General features: G+C 37.8%; 2 protein-coding genes across 2 annotated transcripts; both read right to left on the bottom strand.

Annotated features, from left to right (window-relative positions):
- Nucleotides 1–1,617: 1,617 nt before the first annotated feature.
- On the bottom strand, nucleotides 1,618–9,541 carry prkag1 (protein kinase, AMP-activated, gamma 1 non-catalytic subunit). Its single transcript, XM_044024812.1, has 13 exons — nucleotides 9,434–9,541; nucleotides 8,503–8,554; nucleotides 7,429–7,529; nucleotides 7,262–7,343; nucleotides 7,119–7,177; nucleotides 6,934–6,979; nucleotides 6,786–6,840; nucleotides 6,120–6,246; nucleotides 5,757–5,922; nucleotides 5,642–5,679; nucleotides 4,929–5,075; nucleotides 3,719–3,818; nucleotides 1,618–3,156 (listed from the first exon to the last, which is right to left on the bottom strand). The coding sequence occupies exons 1-13, from the start codon at nucleotides 9,440–9,442 to the stop codon at nucleotides 3,146–3,148; spliced, it is 993 nt and encodes a 330-aa protein (XP_043880747.1). The 5' UTR covers nucleotides 9,443–9,541; the 3' UTR covers nucleotides 1,618–3,145.
- A 1,031-nt stretch (nucleotides 9,542–10,572) lies between these two features.
- rhebl1 (Ras homolog, mTORC1 binding like 1) lies at nucleotides 10,573–16,848 on the bottom strand. The gene is made up of 8 exons (XM_044023278.1): nucleotides 16,429–16,848; nucleotides 14,687–14,758; nucleotides 14,522–14,589; nucleotides 14,346–14,428; nucleotides 13,952–14,008; nucleotides 13,704–13,751; nucleotides 12,685–12,766; nucleotides 10,573–12,203 (listed from the first exon to the last, which is right to left on the bottom strand). The coding sequence occupies exons 1-8, from the start codon at nucleotides 16,478–16,480 to the stop codon at nucleotides 12,111–12,113; spliced, it is 555 nt and encodes a 184-aa protein (XP_043879213.1). The 5' UTR covers nucleotides 16,481–16,848; the 3' UTR covers nucleotides 10,573–12,110.
- Nucleotides 16,849–18,670: the final 1,822 nt, after the last annotated feature.

Genomic DNA, 18,670 nt, shown 5'->3' with positions numbered 1-18,670 from the left:
GCAATCTGTTGCAGTCCACTCTGGAGAGAATGTAACGCTTTCTTTAAGTCACTGGGAAAAGAAACGGAATACTACTGAAATGATTCAACGCTGTCTCAAAAGTGTTTGACCAGCACTTTTTGATTCAGAATCCCTTGCTCACCTGCACTGTATCATTTAAGTCTGGAGGGATGTTTATATTACAAGAGACAGACTGCACTCCATGCTATTTTTTTTGGCCGGAAAGGATTGGACAGCTCTGTTGTTTAATAAGTGGTAGAATGTTATCCATATTTATACACTTAAAAGGTATGTTTGTCCAATTGTATCTGCCTTACAATGTCAATATAAAAAGAACGTCATATAGTATTTAAGGTTTTTAACACGTTGCTCTAAAAGTGGGATGTGATTCAAAGTAATGGAGTATTATACAACAAGTTGTGTTGACTTCCAAGTCTCTGTCCAATTAAGGCAAAGGAACAAATGCATCTATGTACAAATCCCTTCAGGACTTCAATCATGTACCTTCTAATATAGAGTAATAAATACAATTGTTTTCCAAGGTTTTGTCATTTTATTTCTTGGCTGTGCTGTCCCTTTTGTACCAAGTCTGATCAGCTGTGTATATATATTTGTACATGCATATATACTATATTAGACAGTATTATTTGTATATAAAAAAAGTCATGTACTCATGACCTATTTTTTTTTAATGCTCATTGTTTTGATTTTCAACCAACAGTGTAACCTTTCTGGTGCTTTCTCACTGCTCTTTAGCCTGCAGCTGTTTTCATAAACACAGAGAACACTCTAAAAACTATTGTTGTGCGTCTTGCCCAGTACCAAATAGCTGAAAGTTATTGTTTTGCTTGTGAATATGGAGGTTAATTTAGCAAGTACATAGACAGAGTTGGTGGTGGCCAAATGAATGGCAATTAATAAGGGAGCCAGAAACGAGCTTAAGTGAATGATAATGTTTCTCAATATCTATTTATAAGCAGAAGAATAATTGCCATTGGCCACAAGGTTTTCTTTTTTTCCATTTTTAAGACCTGTTTCCATCCATCTTCTACCCGTTTATCCTCCACATGAGGGTCGCAGGGGGTGCTGTGCCAATCTCAGTTGAATTTACCTAATCCCCATAGTGCATGTTTTTGGACTGTGGGAGGAAACCAGAGAACCTGGAGAAAACCGACAACCGATTGGGCCGTGAACCGGGGTCTTCTTGCTGCAAAGGCAAGAGTGCTAACCACTACACCAACTATGCAGCCATGACCTGTTTCATATACTTAATATTTAGTTCATACATTTGTATTTAATACTGTATGTAGTTGTACTGCAGTGCACACAAAGTGCAAAACAATGAACATTAATAAAGAGGAAAAAAATCTAAACTGCTAAATATATGGGACAAAAAACTGCATCAGGTATTGGCCATGATCTGCCTTAACTTCTAAAAATTTGCCAAAGAAAAAACTAAAATTGTCTGACTTCTATTTAGAAGGTTAACATTTACTTTATAATAAAATGCTGTTTCTGCCCCCACAAAAAATGGACACAGACTTAATGAGACGCTAAAGAAAACAGTCCTACCAGTAACAGCTCTGTGACACATATACACCCATAAAAAAATTACAATTTAAAACAAACTCAAAGAGCCTTTATTGCTCGTCCTTTAAATTATAACCTCAATGCAGATTAGTACAAAATTTGTGCATTTAAGTACAATCGAACACACCGTTTCATGTATACCAAATAAGAGAGTGTGAGGTGCCTGTTGCGTTTAGAAAATAGGAAGGAAATGCTGGTATTTAGTGATTGTGATAAAGACACAACAAACTGAAAAACAACAGCTAAATGAACCTAGAATGTCTGGTTTTCTGTTGTCAGCATAAGTGAAGGACCACATCTCTGAAAAAGCTGACGAGGAAGAGAAGAAATAATAAACCCTGGGTTCCGCTAACGATGCCAAACCCAAACACCAAAAAAAGTAGCCACAAAACCAGCTAAATTAAATCAAGTAAAATGTACATCATGTACATTTAATTATTCATGACAAGACAAACTAAATAGTGAAAGATAAAACCCATGAATCAAAGTCTGTACATTCCAACAAAATAAGAAAAATGATTAACAGTTGTCTTCAACAGATTAAACCATTGCTGATCTAAATTAAATCCATGAGGTCATGAGGCTGTTCCACGTTTGTAAGGTTATTGTTTGACCACACACAAGATTAAAACTCAAAGCTCTTGGATTCTTCTCACACAAATAACTATTGATGTATAATTTACATCAATGCATTTTATTTGCTGTTCAAATTCATCCAGAGCCATTTTTGGGGAATCAGAAGTCCTGAAGTTAACATTTTTCAAGTCTTCATAAAACGCAGTGTGTGTGTACAGTACAACACAAACAGATACTGTAAATACTCAAGTAACCACATATCCACCTATGTCATTGGAAACTCTACAATGCAGTTGTTCAAGTTAAAAAAAAGAAAGAAAAGAGACAAACAGTTCAATCCAGCAACTGTTTTTAAAAATGAAGCAAACTGGATATGAAAAAAACCTAAAAGAGATCATGTCAGTGGAGTAACATCATAGTAAAAACAAAGAACAGAGCTCATGAAAATATTGAACATGCTTTGGTGTGTGTGGCATCACATACTTAAGTTACACAGTGTTTAAAATGACCATTAAAGAGGCTCAATGTGCATCTAAATTTCAGCCTTATTAGAGAAATGAAATGCTGCCAACAAAATGAAAAAAAAATTAAACCAATCAGTTTCCCATAAGCTGATCACTGATGTTTGATTTACACCTGGCACTGATTTTATATAATTTTGGATATCACTCTAATCAAAACTACAAAAAAAAACAGCCAAGAAGGAAACAAACCTGAGGGGCTACAGCTTTTCTGGAGACGTTTCTTGTGCTTCTGCATCTTTTTTCTTCGGATGGTGGCGACTTTGGGAATTTGGAGCTCCTAACACTGTCCTATATTGCTAAAATGATATATTGATGGGTTGCTAAAACGTCAAATTGTTGCTATTTTTGTGAAGAGTGGAGTTCTTGTTAGAGGAGAATTCCTTTCTTCTGTTCTTGTTCTCCCTTTGACCCTTTGTCCTCTTCAAACTGCGTAGCCTTGTCAGAGTGTCCCTTCCTCAAGCAGAGACTGTGGATAAAGAAAAAAAAACACTAGGTTGGTTTCCATTCAAATGTATTGCAAATGTTGACTGAATTAGTTGAACATTTTAACTGTGTTTCCATTAAATGCTGTAAATCAAAGATGATAGTTTTCTGAGAGAAGTGGTGTAAAAGTCCATGTCACCACTGAAAGATAACGAAAATAAAACTCAACCAGTAACCGTCGATATATGATGGTGTTTCGCTGCTGCTTCACGTTTGTAGTGTAGTAATTTTCGTTTAAAGTTGAGGAATGTTGTGGTTTCCTCATCAGTCCACACATTCCTCCTCACCCGCCGTATCCGCTATTTTTCCAGTGTGGTGAAATGCTGTGACGTGGTTTCAAAACATCCTCTTTTTATTCGCTGAAACTGTTTCCATTGCACTCATTCTCTTCTCTCTTTTATCAGTTTTCTGTGTTTTCAAACGTGAGCATAAACACGGGCTGATGGAAACACAGCTATTGACATGTTTCGGAAAATATGTGAGTGATTTTCTACGACTGAAATACTTGCGTGTTCAATATGCTCCTCACAAACAACTGTACTTACCCCCGTCTCTGTCAGTAAGCAAGAGAGCCTGGAGAATATCTGAGAGAGAGACAATTCCCTTCACCACATCCTGCTCATCCACCACCACCAGCCTGTGAACCTGAGCAGCACAGAAGATGACCGGTAATGTCAGTTTTACACTTGCACACATTTGTTTTTTTGTTTTGTTTTTCAAAACTGTGTGCAAAACAGCAGCACTGATGACATAAATAAGACAAAGTGGCTGAGAACTTTGACACAGATGAGAAACAGATATGAGAGTTATGGCTGGCTGAGATCTCAGTGTCAGGAGAGAAAACCCGAGCAGAGTTCAGTCTCATGCAACAGTGAATAAATAACAATAAATAATTTATTTATTAAATGTATAATCACCCGATTGTAGGAATTGTTGTTGTTCATTTTCCCATAAATAACCTTTAATATTCAGATCAAGAGCCGAGTCGGCACTATGGAGGCTGTCTTTTGGACCACCATGTTTTTTTATAGCAATAGCCCAATATAGACAAATCTTTTGAGTTTGATGCAAGCTGATGGTTCTCTAACTAACTTGGAAGGTAAAGGTGAGTTGTAACATGCAAATTAACCAGTAAATGTTGCTAATGTTTTTAGACTGTACCTTTATATAATCTTTTTACTTCACTAAATGCTGTTTTGATCAGCCACAACATTCAAAAACAGCTCCTGTACATTACAGAGATGTTTGTTCATCAGTTGTCTTTTGATGAAGAATGCAAAGTACATCTCAGGTACACAATTAAAAAGCTACTTTCATGATGTTGGGAAGAAGAGTGGGATCATGAGAATTGCTGTTTTGTTGTTTCTTTGGTTCCCCTGTGTGTTTGAGATTTATGGGGAGAGCTTTGTTGGCAGAACGTGGAGCAAATGGCGGTTAAGTACTGTAATCAAGAACATTTTTGGCACTTTTGCATTATACAGTTCAAGGACGACTCGGCACGGCTCATTTTTTTTGAGTCAAGTCGAGTAGTGCTCAAACTGAATAATGGAAAAGTGCCATTAGTGTTGAATACACACAATTAAAAAAACAACAGTTACTAACTAGTTAATACAGAATATTTTCTTGGAAACATTTTACATAATGTAATATGTTAGTGCAGAAATGTTACATATCACATCTTTAAAAGGTCACAAACAACAAGGAGTAAACCAGCTACAGGAGACAACCACACACACAATCATACACACTGCTCACCTCAGCCTCCACCAGTCTGTTGATGATGGCCTCCAGGCTTTCATGTCTGCTGCAGGTCAAAACTCCTTCAAAGTACTGAGAGCGGTGCTGCAGTGCTTTGGTCACAGTAATATCCAGGTTGTTGTATGTCTTCTCTGCTGCCAGGTTCTGTTTCAACAAAAGGCCTTTCATTAACCATGGTGCCTTTATACTCAGACCTTCATGATTTTCTTCATGCTAGTTTTTATGTTCAGCACATTTCATATGTTTTGTAGCACTTTGGGATTTGAATTTGAAACGTAAAGTGCATTGTAACTAAAATGTAATATTACCATGGCTGTCTCTGCATCTTAAAATTGCAATAACATTCCACTTTTAATATTTGAAACATTTACATATATCATGATAGGATAGTGTAAAATGATAAAGAAATTTTAATCAAAATAATAACCATTTGAAAATGTTTTAGGCTAATGCAACTGATGAATTGTTCAATAATTAATCCATCAAAAAAGCACTTTTACTCATTAACTTGTGACAACACATTCTAACATGAGGGATGACTACCTAACTGAAGATAAGAGTAAAACATTTTTGATTTGTCTTACATGACAATGATTAGAAGATCAATTTATTGACAGAACATTTTTTGACAAAAGTGCCATTTCACACTCCTTTTGTAAACCAATATTCATATAATTAAAGGGTAGAACATCCAGAGAGTGAGTACTTACTATAACATCAAACTTTGAGTATATATCCACCACTCTACCTGCAAAAAAGACATTAAAAAAATCAAGAGGTCTGTGGTCATTTATGCAAAAACAACCAGGGTGTAATTTCACACACCTTTGTCGTCCACAACGGGGAGCGCCGATACTCGCTGCTCAACAAAAATACCCAGCGCTGTGTACAGTGGTGTGTCTGCACGGACCACCGCTATCTTCTTAAAGGTTCCAATGTTCAGCTCCTCTAAGGTTTGTTTCAAAAATGAGGGTATTGGCATCTCTGATATCTGAAAACAGTAACAAGAAAATACACACAAGATCAAAAATGTGAGCGCATGTATGTCTTTTTAAAGCAACAGTTTCCATAACTCTGATATCTCTGCTAGTCATTTGCAGTGTTACTGTTAAACTACTGCATATGATTTCCAGTACTAGTGTAACAGTAGTGAGGAGAGAAGTCCTTAAATCTTTTTTAAAAACTTACAAAAAGCTTGAGGAACTTGAGAATCCTCTTGTGTGTGAGGATATAGAGTGTGTTCCCTGTCAGGGGGTCGATCACAGGCAATCTGTGGATCTTGTTCTTCAGCAAAGACGACACTGCATCATACAAACTGTAACACAGAAATGTTAAGAGGAGATCAGGTTAATCAGGTCCCCAAGGACACAACATGGGAGATAAAGACAGTTATGGGAAACTGTTGTTAGTGTTAAGTGTTTATTCATTGCTTCTTGGCAGGAACTGTTCACTTAAACCTTACAGTGCGCTCAAAACTGCTCAGCACTTTCCCACTGTGCAAGTAGACTTTAAAAATTTTGAACATTGAAATGGTGACTTTGTTGGTTAGTGTTGGTAAACACACCATTCATACTTTCTCCAAAGGCAAGGAGAGAGTGAGCACAGCAAAATAAGAAGAGGGATTACTTTAATATGAGTCAGTGTCTTGTTTGTTAATCCAGACAAAGTGTGCCTTTAACCAAATCAAACAGTTCATGCCACAAATTAAGCATCACGTGACATCCTGCTTTGGTGTATGCCAGTATGCAACTACCCTGTATTAAAGTGACACTCGACACCAAAAACAACACAATGCTGATGCATGAAAGTACAACTGCCAGTTAGGCATTATGAAAAAGAAAGAAAACCACTCACCTTTCACTGGGAGATATGCTAACCAAGGGCTTGAAAGAGTCTTGAAGGTAAAGCTCTATTATAAACATAAAAGACAATGCCATTTTGTGTCTAACATTACCAGTGTAGTAGACAGGAAATACAGTGGATATTCACTTAACATTCTCACCTCTCCATGTTTCAATTTTGTGTTCTTCCAACTCGTATATCTGAACCTGTTAAAAAGAGGCAGAGAGGATAAACTTTGAGGAAACATGAGCACATTCTGTAATATACAAGTTAAAACTCTGCAGAATAACAGCTACAATATGTTAAACCTAATTTTAACAATGGAAGGACTAAAACCAATCTTACCAATGGAGATTTGTAGTAGCGATGAAGAATGTTAATGAAGTCTGTGATTGTTAGCATACCTGCCAAGAAAAATTAGAAACATTCAATCAATTCATTTATTCCCATTCAAAGAGTGACATGGGCAAAATAAAAATTAATCTTACCAACAAAGCACTGCTTCTTACTGTCCCACAGAGGTGCTGCTCTTACCCCATTAGAGACAAGTGCAAAGAACGCCTTTTTCACCTGTGACATTAAATGCACCATAACGTTCACTCTTTAGCTAATGACAAATACTTTTCTTTTTTTCATTTTAAATGTGTTGTTTTACCTGAAGTGATGTATCAAATACAACCAATTTGGAGCTGGTAGGTACAAGATCATAACACCGGTGGGACTTCATAAACCTGGTGTATACATTGTGCTCTGGGTCTGAAGTAATACAAGAGAGGAGATTGTGCTTTCAAAATCCTGAGTGTGTTAATCAGTCACACCTAATGGTGACACTGCAGACTGCAATAGCGCTCCAGACATTACGTCACTTGGTTTCTATGAGCCACCATGTTGGCATCCTCAGAAGTGGCAAAATGAATGGGGCTGGTACTGGATTCAACCTGTCAGAGTTCACTGAACACTTTAAATCCACATAGATCGAACGATATATGGCAAGATTTCACAAGCTGAATATATCTGATCCTGATAATGCCCCTGGCATGATTTTTATGAGTTTAAAAACAGCAGGGGCTGCAGTATCCTGACATTGTCAACTTCCTGATGAACTTCTCTTCATCTAACTCCAGAGGGTCACTGAACGTTTACAAGTGCCTGGGGGGAAACAAATTGATGCAATCTGACTTTACAGATTGTGCCCAATTGGCTGACTTTATGTGACACACTCGACTACAGAGTCTACTGGCTAAAGATAACATTGTTGACACTGGACAAGTAAGTGTGCATTAGCATAACATTACCAACGGGTAGTGTAATGTAAATAGATGCTCTGTTAACGTTGCTGTGCAGACCTGTCAGTTAGACCAAGTCCTTTATTTACAGAGCTAACCACAAAATCTTTTGCTTGTGTTTGTTCCCATCTCTCCGTCTTCTTCTGCTCGTCTCATAGCAGTGATTCACCTCCACCGTCTCTGTGCATCTGTGGGGATCTGGTAAAATGTTCTCCTGTTTGCCTGTTGTCTCTGATCCTGGGGCACAACAGCAATCTACAATGTTCACTTTCATGATGAAAACTGCCAGCGAAGAGATGGGTTTTCTGACATAGAGCCTGATTTGTGTGTTTTCTACTGTATACGTCTATGGGATGGACCACGTTGTGTGGATGGTTTATATTTATTGTTTATTGTGGGTTGACCTTTATGTGTCACTGTTCTCTATTTAATAAGTCACTTACCCTCAACAACTGGGTCCTTTTTGCCCTCTAAGTCATCAATAGATAATGGAATCTGAAAGAAAAAAGTTTAATGTCATTGAAATTAAACTTTTCGAGATAATTTCCCATTAACGTAAAAAGAAAAAACTCTGCCTGCATAACATATCTTACTAATGCTCAGTCATTTTGCAGTCAAAATGAAAACAAGTTATCTGTTCAAATATTGTGGCTGATCAGTGTAAATCTCTCTTACACATTTGATACACATTTTTTGTTTTTCTACATAAATTACTATTCATGTGGATTCAGAGGTAAACCAAGATATTGCATTAATAACTTGTTAGATTCTGCACATGACAACACGTACACCTAAGCGGGATTACCATCTGTCTACGTGTGATACTGATATGTTACCACTTAAGTACAATACTGGACCTCGTTTGTTTTTCTCAGGGTGAGTCAGTGTGTTACTCACCGCTCACCTCAGTAAAACTTGTGACATTTAGCTGCAGCTGGTAACGTCCTCCGTGAGCAGTAACTGACTGTATCGTGATTAACGATAATCGCTACTTCGACCAAAACATTACCATTAACCAAGCGTTCGCGTTAGCTAACGTTAATATTGACATTATGTATCCAACGACGTGGCTTTTAAGTTTCTTAATTTGCGCCAATTACACTGTTAAGAAATTGTGAGTGAAACCTCTCTTATTTATGCATCAATTATTTGCACTGTTACCGGGGCTGACTCCATATTTACGATCTCACAATTCTGGTGCCCTCCAGACGGTGAGCTGGGATAACAGTGAGAAAGCTAACCTAGGCAAACCTGAGTTAGCTCGCTAGCCGCTGGTGCTAGCGTGCTTCAGCAAGTCTCGTTAGTAAATAAATATTGGCGAAGGAAGCTAGGAACTAACGAATACTACATATAAAGGTTAATTAAATAACTTACACAGTCCATGTTCCACCCGCAGTTTCACCTTTCAGTGGCCGGGTTCGTTTACCGCAGTCACTCTTCCGCCACAACTCTTGGTACAGTCCTTACCGTAATAACCGTAGGGTTAATGCAGTCACTCCTTCACCAAACCGTATTACTCACAGTGTTAGCGCAATCATAATCTCTTAACTGAAGAAGACGACCATGTAGGCGGCTGCTGTGTTTGTGTCTGTCTCTCGCCTGACACCAGGGTGAAGTGACTGGAGATGCTTTTAAAAGTTGTGACAGGACAACCTTTTTAGAATAAAAATAAAAATAATAATAACAATAAATGTTATTTGTAAGCGCCTGTCTAACACTCAAGGTCGCGGTAAATTAATGTTACCGTAGACTAGCTTTGAAAAGGCTGAATAACCGTAGACAGCTGTCGCAAAGAAAGACATGAGAAAGACAAAGACAAAGAACGTGAAGTACAGCATTTACCGGTGGTGTGCGCAACATTTCAAAGGTCAGGGCGAAAAATGAAAAGGTACCTACTGCACAGGTGGGGCAGGCACCACTAGTACATAATTTCCCACAGTCACACACCTGTGCATACCTATACAGGGACATATTTTATAGCACAGCATTACTTTCCATCTCTGAAATGGGCATTTTCCATACAGCACTAAATGATTTCCTCTAAGGATACCCTCTGGGACACTGTCATATAGGGGCAGTCAGAAACTTCATAACACTCTTTTTTATTTGAAGGCCACTACAGGGAACTGCATCACCTTTCTCCAAGTTATTACATTAATATTTTGTCTTAGACGCTACAGTAAAAACTTCAAAAAATGTCCCATCCCTATTTCCTCTGCTTGGCTTCAGTACAACAGGGCAGTTCTACAATCTTCCAGTCATGTGTCTCCTCTCCTCCAATCAGTCAGTGTTCTTAGTTGTTTCCTTCAGGTGCAAAACAAAACTTGTAGATGGACAATCTAAAATGTGAATAAAGGAATAAAAAATAGCTAGCAAAATAGCAAGAAAACTAAATAAAGCAATTCTCCCCCAGTATTTCTGATACTAAAACATTTCCCCCCCAGAGCTTTGTATAGGCAACTATACTTTTGCTATCTAAATAATGCAGACAAAAATGGCACAATAACACATGAAATGAGTAACATATTTATTTATATACAAAAAATGTTTACAGCAAGATTTCTGGATTAACACCGACCCACAGGAGAATATTGGTGTTCCGTACACAACACCACCTGCACCAATGGCATCTAGTTAACAAAAGAGTGAAAAACCTTTTGAAGAGCACCTTGAGTCATGAAGGGAAGCAAAAGAGGGCGTTTGAAGAACTGTAAGGCACAAGACACAGCACCACCAACTTTTCTGTTTTACCATCATCAATTATCCATCAGTTAACTACTTGATCAAAGCACTTAAAAAAAAAAAACATGATTACCCACAACAGGTGCAGAGGATTGTGGGTAAAGTCCACAGTGTAAATTTTCTGTAAGGCTACACAAGCTAAGAAAACAAAAATCTTGTGTTGGGACATACTTCATGCAGGTCCACAATCTAAATTAAATGGAACGCATGCCATCCTGACTTTTACGAAGTCAGCATGAATCACCAAATCAAAATCATGAGTTCAAAAATGACTAATCTAACATTGGCTGTTGGCCATTTAACTGGTCTCACAGTGTTAAAATGCAATTCAAAATTGCTGCTTAACAAAGATCATAATAATAATGTGCTTATATGCATATACTCTACTTATATTGAAAGGAGGGCACACCTGCATCACTCAATATATAACCAATATTATCAAACCTAAGATTCTATTTATGATATAAAAAGGTATAACTGGTGCATACCCAAAATTTGTTTCAATCCATACTAAACTTCTGAGGGTTGCTCACATGATAACTTAACAGTCAGAGAGGAGAAATTAAACTGTAGAGGGATGCTGATCTGCTTGGCAGAAAAGCATAAAATGTTGGTAGTTAAATATACAAATAAATTCTTCCATCAGTAAGACCACAGCTCATGAGTTCATTGATGAACTGTACCTGAAGATGGGTTATTAAAGATTTACCACGAGAAGAAACCACAGTGAACTTTCTCATCAAAACTTTGACTTTGGGGTGTCCAAAGAAATCCACCATTTGTGAAAAATACTGACAATTTAATGCCACATTTAAAGCAATGTGAACTGTGACTCTCCATCATTCAATAATGATCTGCTGAAATGTCACTTTTTACTCACGTAAAGAGCTGTGAGACAAAAGCCAACAATGTCTCAAACATTAGAGATAAAACTAGTTATTACCATAACCCATTCATGCAAAGATTCAATGTAGTTATTTGGGACAATCTTGTTTTGTCTTCTGAGCATTTCTTTTAACTCAAATATCAAGATTTCCATTTTTTACAATTTAAAGAACATGTTTACTAAAGGAGCCTCTTTATCTAAAAAGATTATTCTTGCTCTCAAAATTCTCCCCGTGGTCACAAGTGGGATTCGTATATAAACTGTCAGAGCAGTTCCATCACTATGTAAATCAATCAAACATCATAATGGTTAAGAAGAGTTCCACTACAGTGTCTTGGTTTAGGTGAGGTCACTATTGGCAAGCCGGTGAAGTTGTGTCTCCTGTCTTCAGCAAATGAGCTTACTGATGTCCTGGATACACGTTTACATTACAGCACATTTCTTCACCTCTGGGGCAGCATTTCCATCGGCTTTCTCGATCTCCAAAATAATTCGCTTGAAAACTTCCACAGCAGTCTGTGGTTCAAAAACATTGTCAATAAATGTCAGTATGTGTCAGGAATACTTTGAATAAAATACTTTTATTCAAAAAGCTAATTTCCACCAAGCTCAGCAGTTTAGTTCAGTTCGGTATGATATGCAATCATTTTTTTTAAGTTGTGACGGATATCAATTCATACAATCACACTTTTACCTAGCACACTCACTGATTGGCCACTTCAGGGCGACAAAAGGAATGGAAAGTGAAAAACACCATTTTGAAATATACTGTGCATTGCGAAAGAGAGATGATTCACAACCGTAAGTGTTTCAAAACACTGGATGTCCTCCATAATTGCCTTTTGTTTACTGTGCCACATTCTTCTTCACGATTTACTGGAAGGCTACACACTTAACACAAACACAATCTGGGTTTACCATTCCAAACTGGACCAGCGTGAGCTGAACTGCACGATGCCACTTGGTGGAAATACAGCTCAAGAAATATCTGACAAACCTCATTCTCCTTGGCGGAAGATTCCATGAATACAGCACCCCAGGAATCAGCAAGTTTCTTTCCCTCCTCTGCCTTGATAACCCTGGGGAAAATGAGAGTAAAGCAGAAAAGTCACTTATAATCCTCACAAAAAGGTAGAGTCCAAAACAGTTTACAGTAACAAAAGCAAAAAATGCAGGATAAGGTATTTGGAATGACAATAAACACATTGCAATACTCATGTCCATCATTACAAAGATGAACATGAGGACAAACCAAAGCAACATCGTGGCATAGTGATGTATTTCATACTAGTTTTGGGAAGACAGTCAAGGCCTTAGTCACAGAATAGGCAAGAACAGCCCAACTGCCCAAGCCTCCCTTCTGACTGGCTCTCTAACCTTGATGTCAGAAGGTGTTCCTGTGACATAAAATGTCACCTCTGGCTAGTAAGAAGACTGAGCATGTAGTGTGAGGTGTAAAGTGACAGAAAATTGAGAGATCCACAGCCAAATAGCTGGTTTTCCAAATGCAACTCAAAATGCAAATCGAGAAAGCTCTCAGAGAGCTAAACTTGGATCCATGTTGGGATCACAACAGATCATTTATCCCATGGGCCATAACCTACAACCCCAGACAGTTTAATCAAATTGTGTCCTTTCATTTTTGAGTTATGCCACTCACATACAGCCGTATGGACAAACTTAATAGCTGTACAAATAACCTCCGTGACAGAGGTTAAAATACAGTTTCAGATCAACACTCAGGGGCTGTGCTAGTGACAGTATCATAATGTCCTCACCTTTTCACATTACTTATTTTAAGTCCATATAGCTCATTTTAGAGCATGATTTGAGTATGGGCCCATGTCTTTCTCCATGGATGGAGCAATTTGATACATTACCAGTATTTATACAGCATCTAAACAAGTTTTAAATGCATTCTACAACATGGAAACTCTGACTTGTGACAGGACGAGTAAGTGTTGGTGACAAACACATGTAGTTTTAATTCACAAAATTTTTACTCTTGTGGATTACCTTTCCATGTGGAGATCTTTTTTGTTCCCGACAAGAACAGTTGGAACCCTAAAATGAAAACAATGGTGTTATGAAAAAGAACCACAAAACAGGGAGGGTTGGTTGGGTTTAGCTGTAAACGACTTTTATTTTTCCAAACTTAAGACTGTAACTAACAATAATTGCACTTACTATGAAAAACCCAATTATGAAAGATTGAAAAAGGAAATACAGAAGCAAAACACACAAGAATGTTATATTTTACTTACTGAATCTTTCCAACCATGTCAAGCAGCTTGTCGTGTAGAACCTGGACAACTTCAAAACTGAACAGAGAAAGATGTCAATGTACTTTCAAATACTTATTTATTATGACAATACACTGGCAGCCTAAAAAGCAGAAAGTCATACTTAAGGATATTTGAAGTCAAATTTAACACCAAAATCTACAGACTTGATAATTACCTTACTCGATTGACTCAAACAATATAAACCTGAATATATGATAAATCTATTGTGTTGAATTAAACCACTAAAATGATTGTTAAATCTTTATACATTGGTTTGAATAATGTATTACGGGAAAGCTACTGTACAGTGTGTTAAGCCTTAAGATGACCATAATTAACCCTGCAGTTGAATAAAACACAACCACACACTCACCTTTTCATGGAAGTCACTGAATAGACAAGGACATAGCCATGGATGTCCATAGAGTGGGACTGTGGAAAAATTGAATACTCATCCTAAAGACAGAGAGGTATGAAAATTAGTTAATGTATATAAAAAAAGAAGAGTTTAATGCTTCTGTCAGTTATGGTGGTGGATGAATTACACACTTGACCAGCTGTATCCACCAGCTGAAGATTGAAGTCTTGGCCATTCACACTGACCAGTTTGTTAAAGGCTGGGAAAAGATGAAAACAAGCGTTTCTTTACACTGTGCAGAATCTATTGCTAATTTTCTTTGCGATGACATGAAACAAACTAATGATGACACCTACTGTTTTCAATGGTGGGGTCATAGGAGTCAACAAACTGCCCTTCCACAAACTGTATTGTGAGAGACGACTTTCCTGTACAGGGGAAAAAACATTACAAAATTAGTTTCCCTACCGTTTTATTTATTTATTTTTTTTACAACACATTACTACGCCATTTACATTAAATTATATGCTTTTTAAACTTAAATCATGCTTAAATGCAATAATATCACAAATCAAAATGATTTCAGTCAGGATATTTGAGTCAGGAAAGATATCCACATCTTATCTACATGCTAAGAAGGTGCAATTACTGGCCAAGTCTGTAACCAGTATATGTGATGAAATGTTTTGTATGAAACAGTGATATACCTTCACCCACCACTGTATTAGGTACACCTGTTAAACTGCAAGTTAATGCAAATATCTAACCAGCCAATCACATGACAGCAACTCAATATATGTAGACATGGTCAAAAAGATCAAACTGAATATCAGAAAACGGAAGAAATCGGATTTAAGTCACTTTGAACACGCCACGGTTGTTGGTACTAGACAGGCTGGTCTGAGTATTCCAGAAATTGTTCAACTGTCTGAAAAATAAGAAAATATCCAGTGAGCGGCAGTTCTCTGGGGAAAAATGCCTCAATGCCAGAGGTCAGAGAATTGCCAGACTGATTTTAGACAACAGTCAATGGCACGATAAATGGCCCTGAAGTAGTTGCGATACAGCAGCAGAGGACCACACTGGTTAGCTTCTTTGTTAACTAAGAAAATTAAACTGAGGATAGATTTTGCACAGGCTCACCAAATTTGGAGAGAAGAAATTTTGAAAAGCTGGTCTAGGTGAGACTTGCTAGCGACATTCGGATGGTCAGAATATGGTGTGAAACCATGGATTCATCCTGCCTCGCATCAGACGGTTCAGACTGGTGGTGTAATGGTATGGGGGATATTTAGTTGGCACACTTGGTACCAAATGAACATAATTTAAATACAGCAGCCTATCTGAGTAATGCTACTGATCATGTCCATCCCTTAAAACCACAGTGTCACGGGCTACTACAAAGCTCATGATGATTTCTGAATATGTCAATGAATTCACTGTACTCAAGTGACATCCACAGTAACCAGATCTCAGCCTAATAAAGCACCACTGAGATGCAATGGAAAATTGTATCATGGATGTGCAATCGAAATCTGCCACAATAGCTTGACGTCATCATGTGTATATGGGCCACAATCTGAGGAATGCTTTCAAGATCTTGGGTAATATATTAACCACAGAACGGGCCGTTCTAACGGCAAAGGGGGTCCAACCCCAGGTGTACCTAATTAAGTGACCGATGAGTGTGGTTTATCTTTTTCACATAGCTTGCTGGGAAATCGACGCAACTGGGTTTTGATTTATTAAAAAAAATATTATATTCATATTTCTTGCGTTTCATGTTTCACATATTAGACTAATCGTTAAGACAAATTCACCTCTTTGTACTCTACAAGGATATCACTGCTAACTCTGTTCTCACTGAACACGTTATCAACTAGTGACACGGTGAAGTCATAGCTACAGAACAAGATAGTTTATGTGGGTGTAAATTCGTGTCAAATATGTAGACAACACGTGTACCATATGAAAAGTGTACAAAATGTGAACCATCGTTAGTGGTGAGACGGACACACTTGGGCGGAAAACAAAGCCAGGATGTTAGCACGTTAGCCGACTAACATTAGCCATGCACGAGCTCGCGTGCGCTACTCACCTACAGACCTGTAACCTATGACAGCGATCTTTCGATGTTTTGGTTGAGGCATTGCGAGACTATCGTCAACGGATAAAGATGATGTAATACGCCACCTAGTTTCAATATCTAATCAAACTTTTAATCGTCACATTCGCCTGGCGTCACGTGACAACAACAAACTTTTTAGCGCTGCCGCTCGAAGCTCAACACTGGGCCTCGAGGAGAAACTTCAAAGTTCACTTGTAGCAAGTCGTACTTATATATCAACACTGCTCACTCTAGTTCGATTGATTAAGGTAATTTATCGTAGGCCGATAGTTTTCAACGGTGGAATCCGTGTTTTGATTCAATCTGGAAACGAGAAAAACGCTTACTCCTCCAGAGCGGTTACGACTCGCGAGTGAAACTGACGGAAACTGTCATTGTGTAAGCAGCACACCGTCGTAAAACTGAGGGCACGTCAACGAGCACTGTGGAAAGATTGTACTGTAGAGGACACTCTTCACTGTTACACACAGCTCAGCACTGAAAATAATAATGACGATAATAATAGACAAACAGACCAAACATGATACTCAAGGACATAAATGAGACACACAAAGGCAAAGCCAAAATATACAGAGCACAAATGCCAATATAAATAAGAGCAAAAGAGACATAAATACATGTATTCAAAGAAGTAAAACTTAGGATAAAAAATTTTTGGACCCAATATGCAGTAAGGAAACAAATGTTCGAAAAGAAATAACAGATTTCAAAAAGTCACAAAACATTCATAAAACTCAGTATCTAAAAATACTATGTGCTATTCACTCATCAACCACTCTATTAGCTGCATGTTAATGCAAACATCTAATCAACCATTCTCATGGCAGCAACTCAATGTATTTAGGCATCAAGCTGGCATGAAGTTCAAACTGAGCATCAGAATTGTATATAAAGGTGATTTACGTGACTTTGAAATTAACTACTTATCAACTGGGTTTTTCCACACAAAACCATCTGTAATGGTCTAAAAGATTGCAGTATATCAAATACAATATCCAATGCCTTGTCAATGCCAGAGGTCAGATGATAATGACTGGTTTGAAATGATATAAAGGCAACAATAACCCGATAAACCATTTATTACAACCAAGGAATGCAGAAGACTATCTCTGGATGTACTACATATACTACACATACTACCTTGAAGCAGATCAGCAGCAGTAGCAGAAGACCTCACTGAGTGCCACTGCTGCCACTTTATTAAGTACATATAATGCCTACTTCAGTGACCCATGAGTGTAAATCAGTCTGACATAAAGTAATAATAATAATACATTTAATTTATATGTGCCTTTTTGACATTCAAAGACACTTTACAAAACAAACAAACAACAATAAAAAAAACAGTAAACAGGACGACAGTAAATGAAGAGGAATTACAGAGACAGTTATTTTAAACAGGTGGGTTTTGAGTCTGAATTTAAAGAGGGGAAGAAAGTCAGAGTTGCGAGTTGATGGAGGATAAGGATCTCAGGGAATGGGAGGAGGTGGCGATGGTTGGTCGGAGAGATATGGAGGGGCGAGGTTGTGGATGGCCTTGATGGCATGCAGGACGATTTTAAATTGAATTCTGAGATTGACCAGGAGCCAGTGGAGTTCTTGTAGGATGGGGGTGATGTGGTGAAATTAAATGGTTCTGGTGATGATACGGGTAGCTGAATTCTGGACCAGTTGAAGATAATGGAGGGATTTGTGAGGAGGGAGTTACAGTAATCAATGCAGCTACCTATAAGGGATACTTGAATAGTATCCCTTATCTTAACAGAAAATTACTTTGGTAGAAGTTGAAGGCACCTTTTACAATATTACTTAGTAAAATCTTAAAGTACATGACATTTACTGTACTTAAGTATCAAAAGTAATTTTCTGACGTAAAATGTACTCACCCTGCGACCATCCTGTGGAGGATAAAGCTGAAAAGGGATGGATGCAAAATCTACTCAAGTTTTAGAAGTCTTGTAAGTGTAATGGAATCAAAGCCGGGAATCAAATTCCTGGCTCCACTAAAATACAGACCATTACCATCGCTTCTTCTGATTTTATCTGCTAGTAACGAGTAATGAAGATAGTTAGGGGAAATGTATTGGAGTAAAGGCACATAATTAACTTAGGAAATTTACAATTTACAGTACAACAACTTTGGATTAGGGCCGAAAAGGCTGGGAAGGGATTTCCCCCTTCTTTTCTAAGACGTGTAAATTGCTAGAAATAC

This window comes from Solea senegalensis, linkage group LG4, assembly GCF_019176455.1.
Source record: "Solea senegalensis isolate Sse05_10M linkage group LG4, IFAPA_SoseM_1, whole genome shotgun sequence".
In the NCBI taxonomy this organism is placed as follows: domain Eukaryota; kingdom Metazoa; phylum Chordata; class Actinopteri; order Pleuronectiformes; family Soleidae; genus Solea; species Solea senegalensis.
Note: the sequence above shows the minus strand (reverse complement) of the source record. Positions and strands in the feature narration are given on the sequence as shown.

Coding starts and splice junctions, on each gene's coding strand:
- prkag1 (XM_044024812.1), bottom strand. Junction 5,923..6,119: donor TCAAGTTCCTCAAGCTTTTT/GTAAGTTTTTAA, acceptor TACTGTTTTCAG/ATATCAGAGATGCCAATACC. Junction 5,680..5,756: donor CCCCGTTGTGGACGACAAAG/GTGTGTGAAATT, acceptor TCTTTTTTGCAG/GTAGAGTGGTGGATATATAC.
- rhebl1 (XM_044023278.1), bottom strand. CDS start 16,480: ATGCCTCAACCAAAACATCGAAAGATCGCTGTCATAGGTTACAGGTCT. Junction 14,759..16,428: donor CATAGGTTACAGGTCTGTAG/GTGAGTAGCGCA, acceptor TCCCCTGTACAG/GAAAGTCGTCTCTCACAATA. Junction 12,767..13,703: donor AAAGATCTCCACATGGAAAG/GTAATCCACAAG, acceptor CATTTTCCCCAG/GGTTATCAAGGCAGAGGAGG.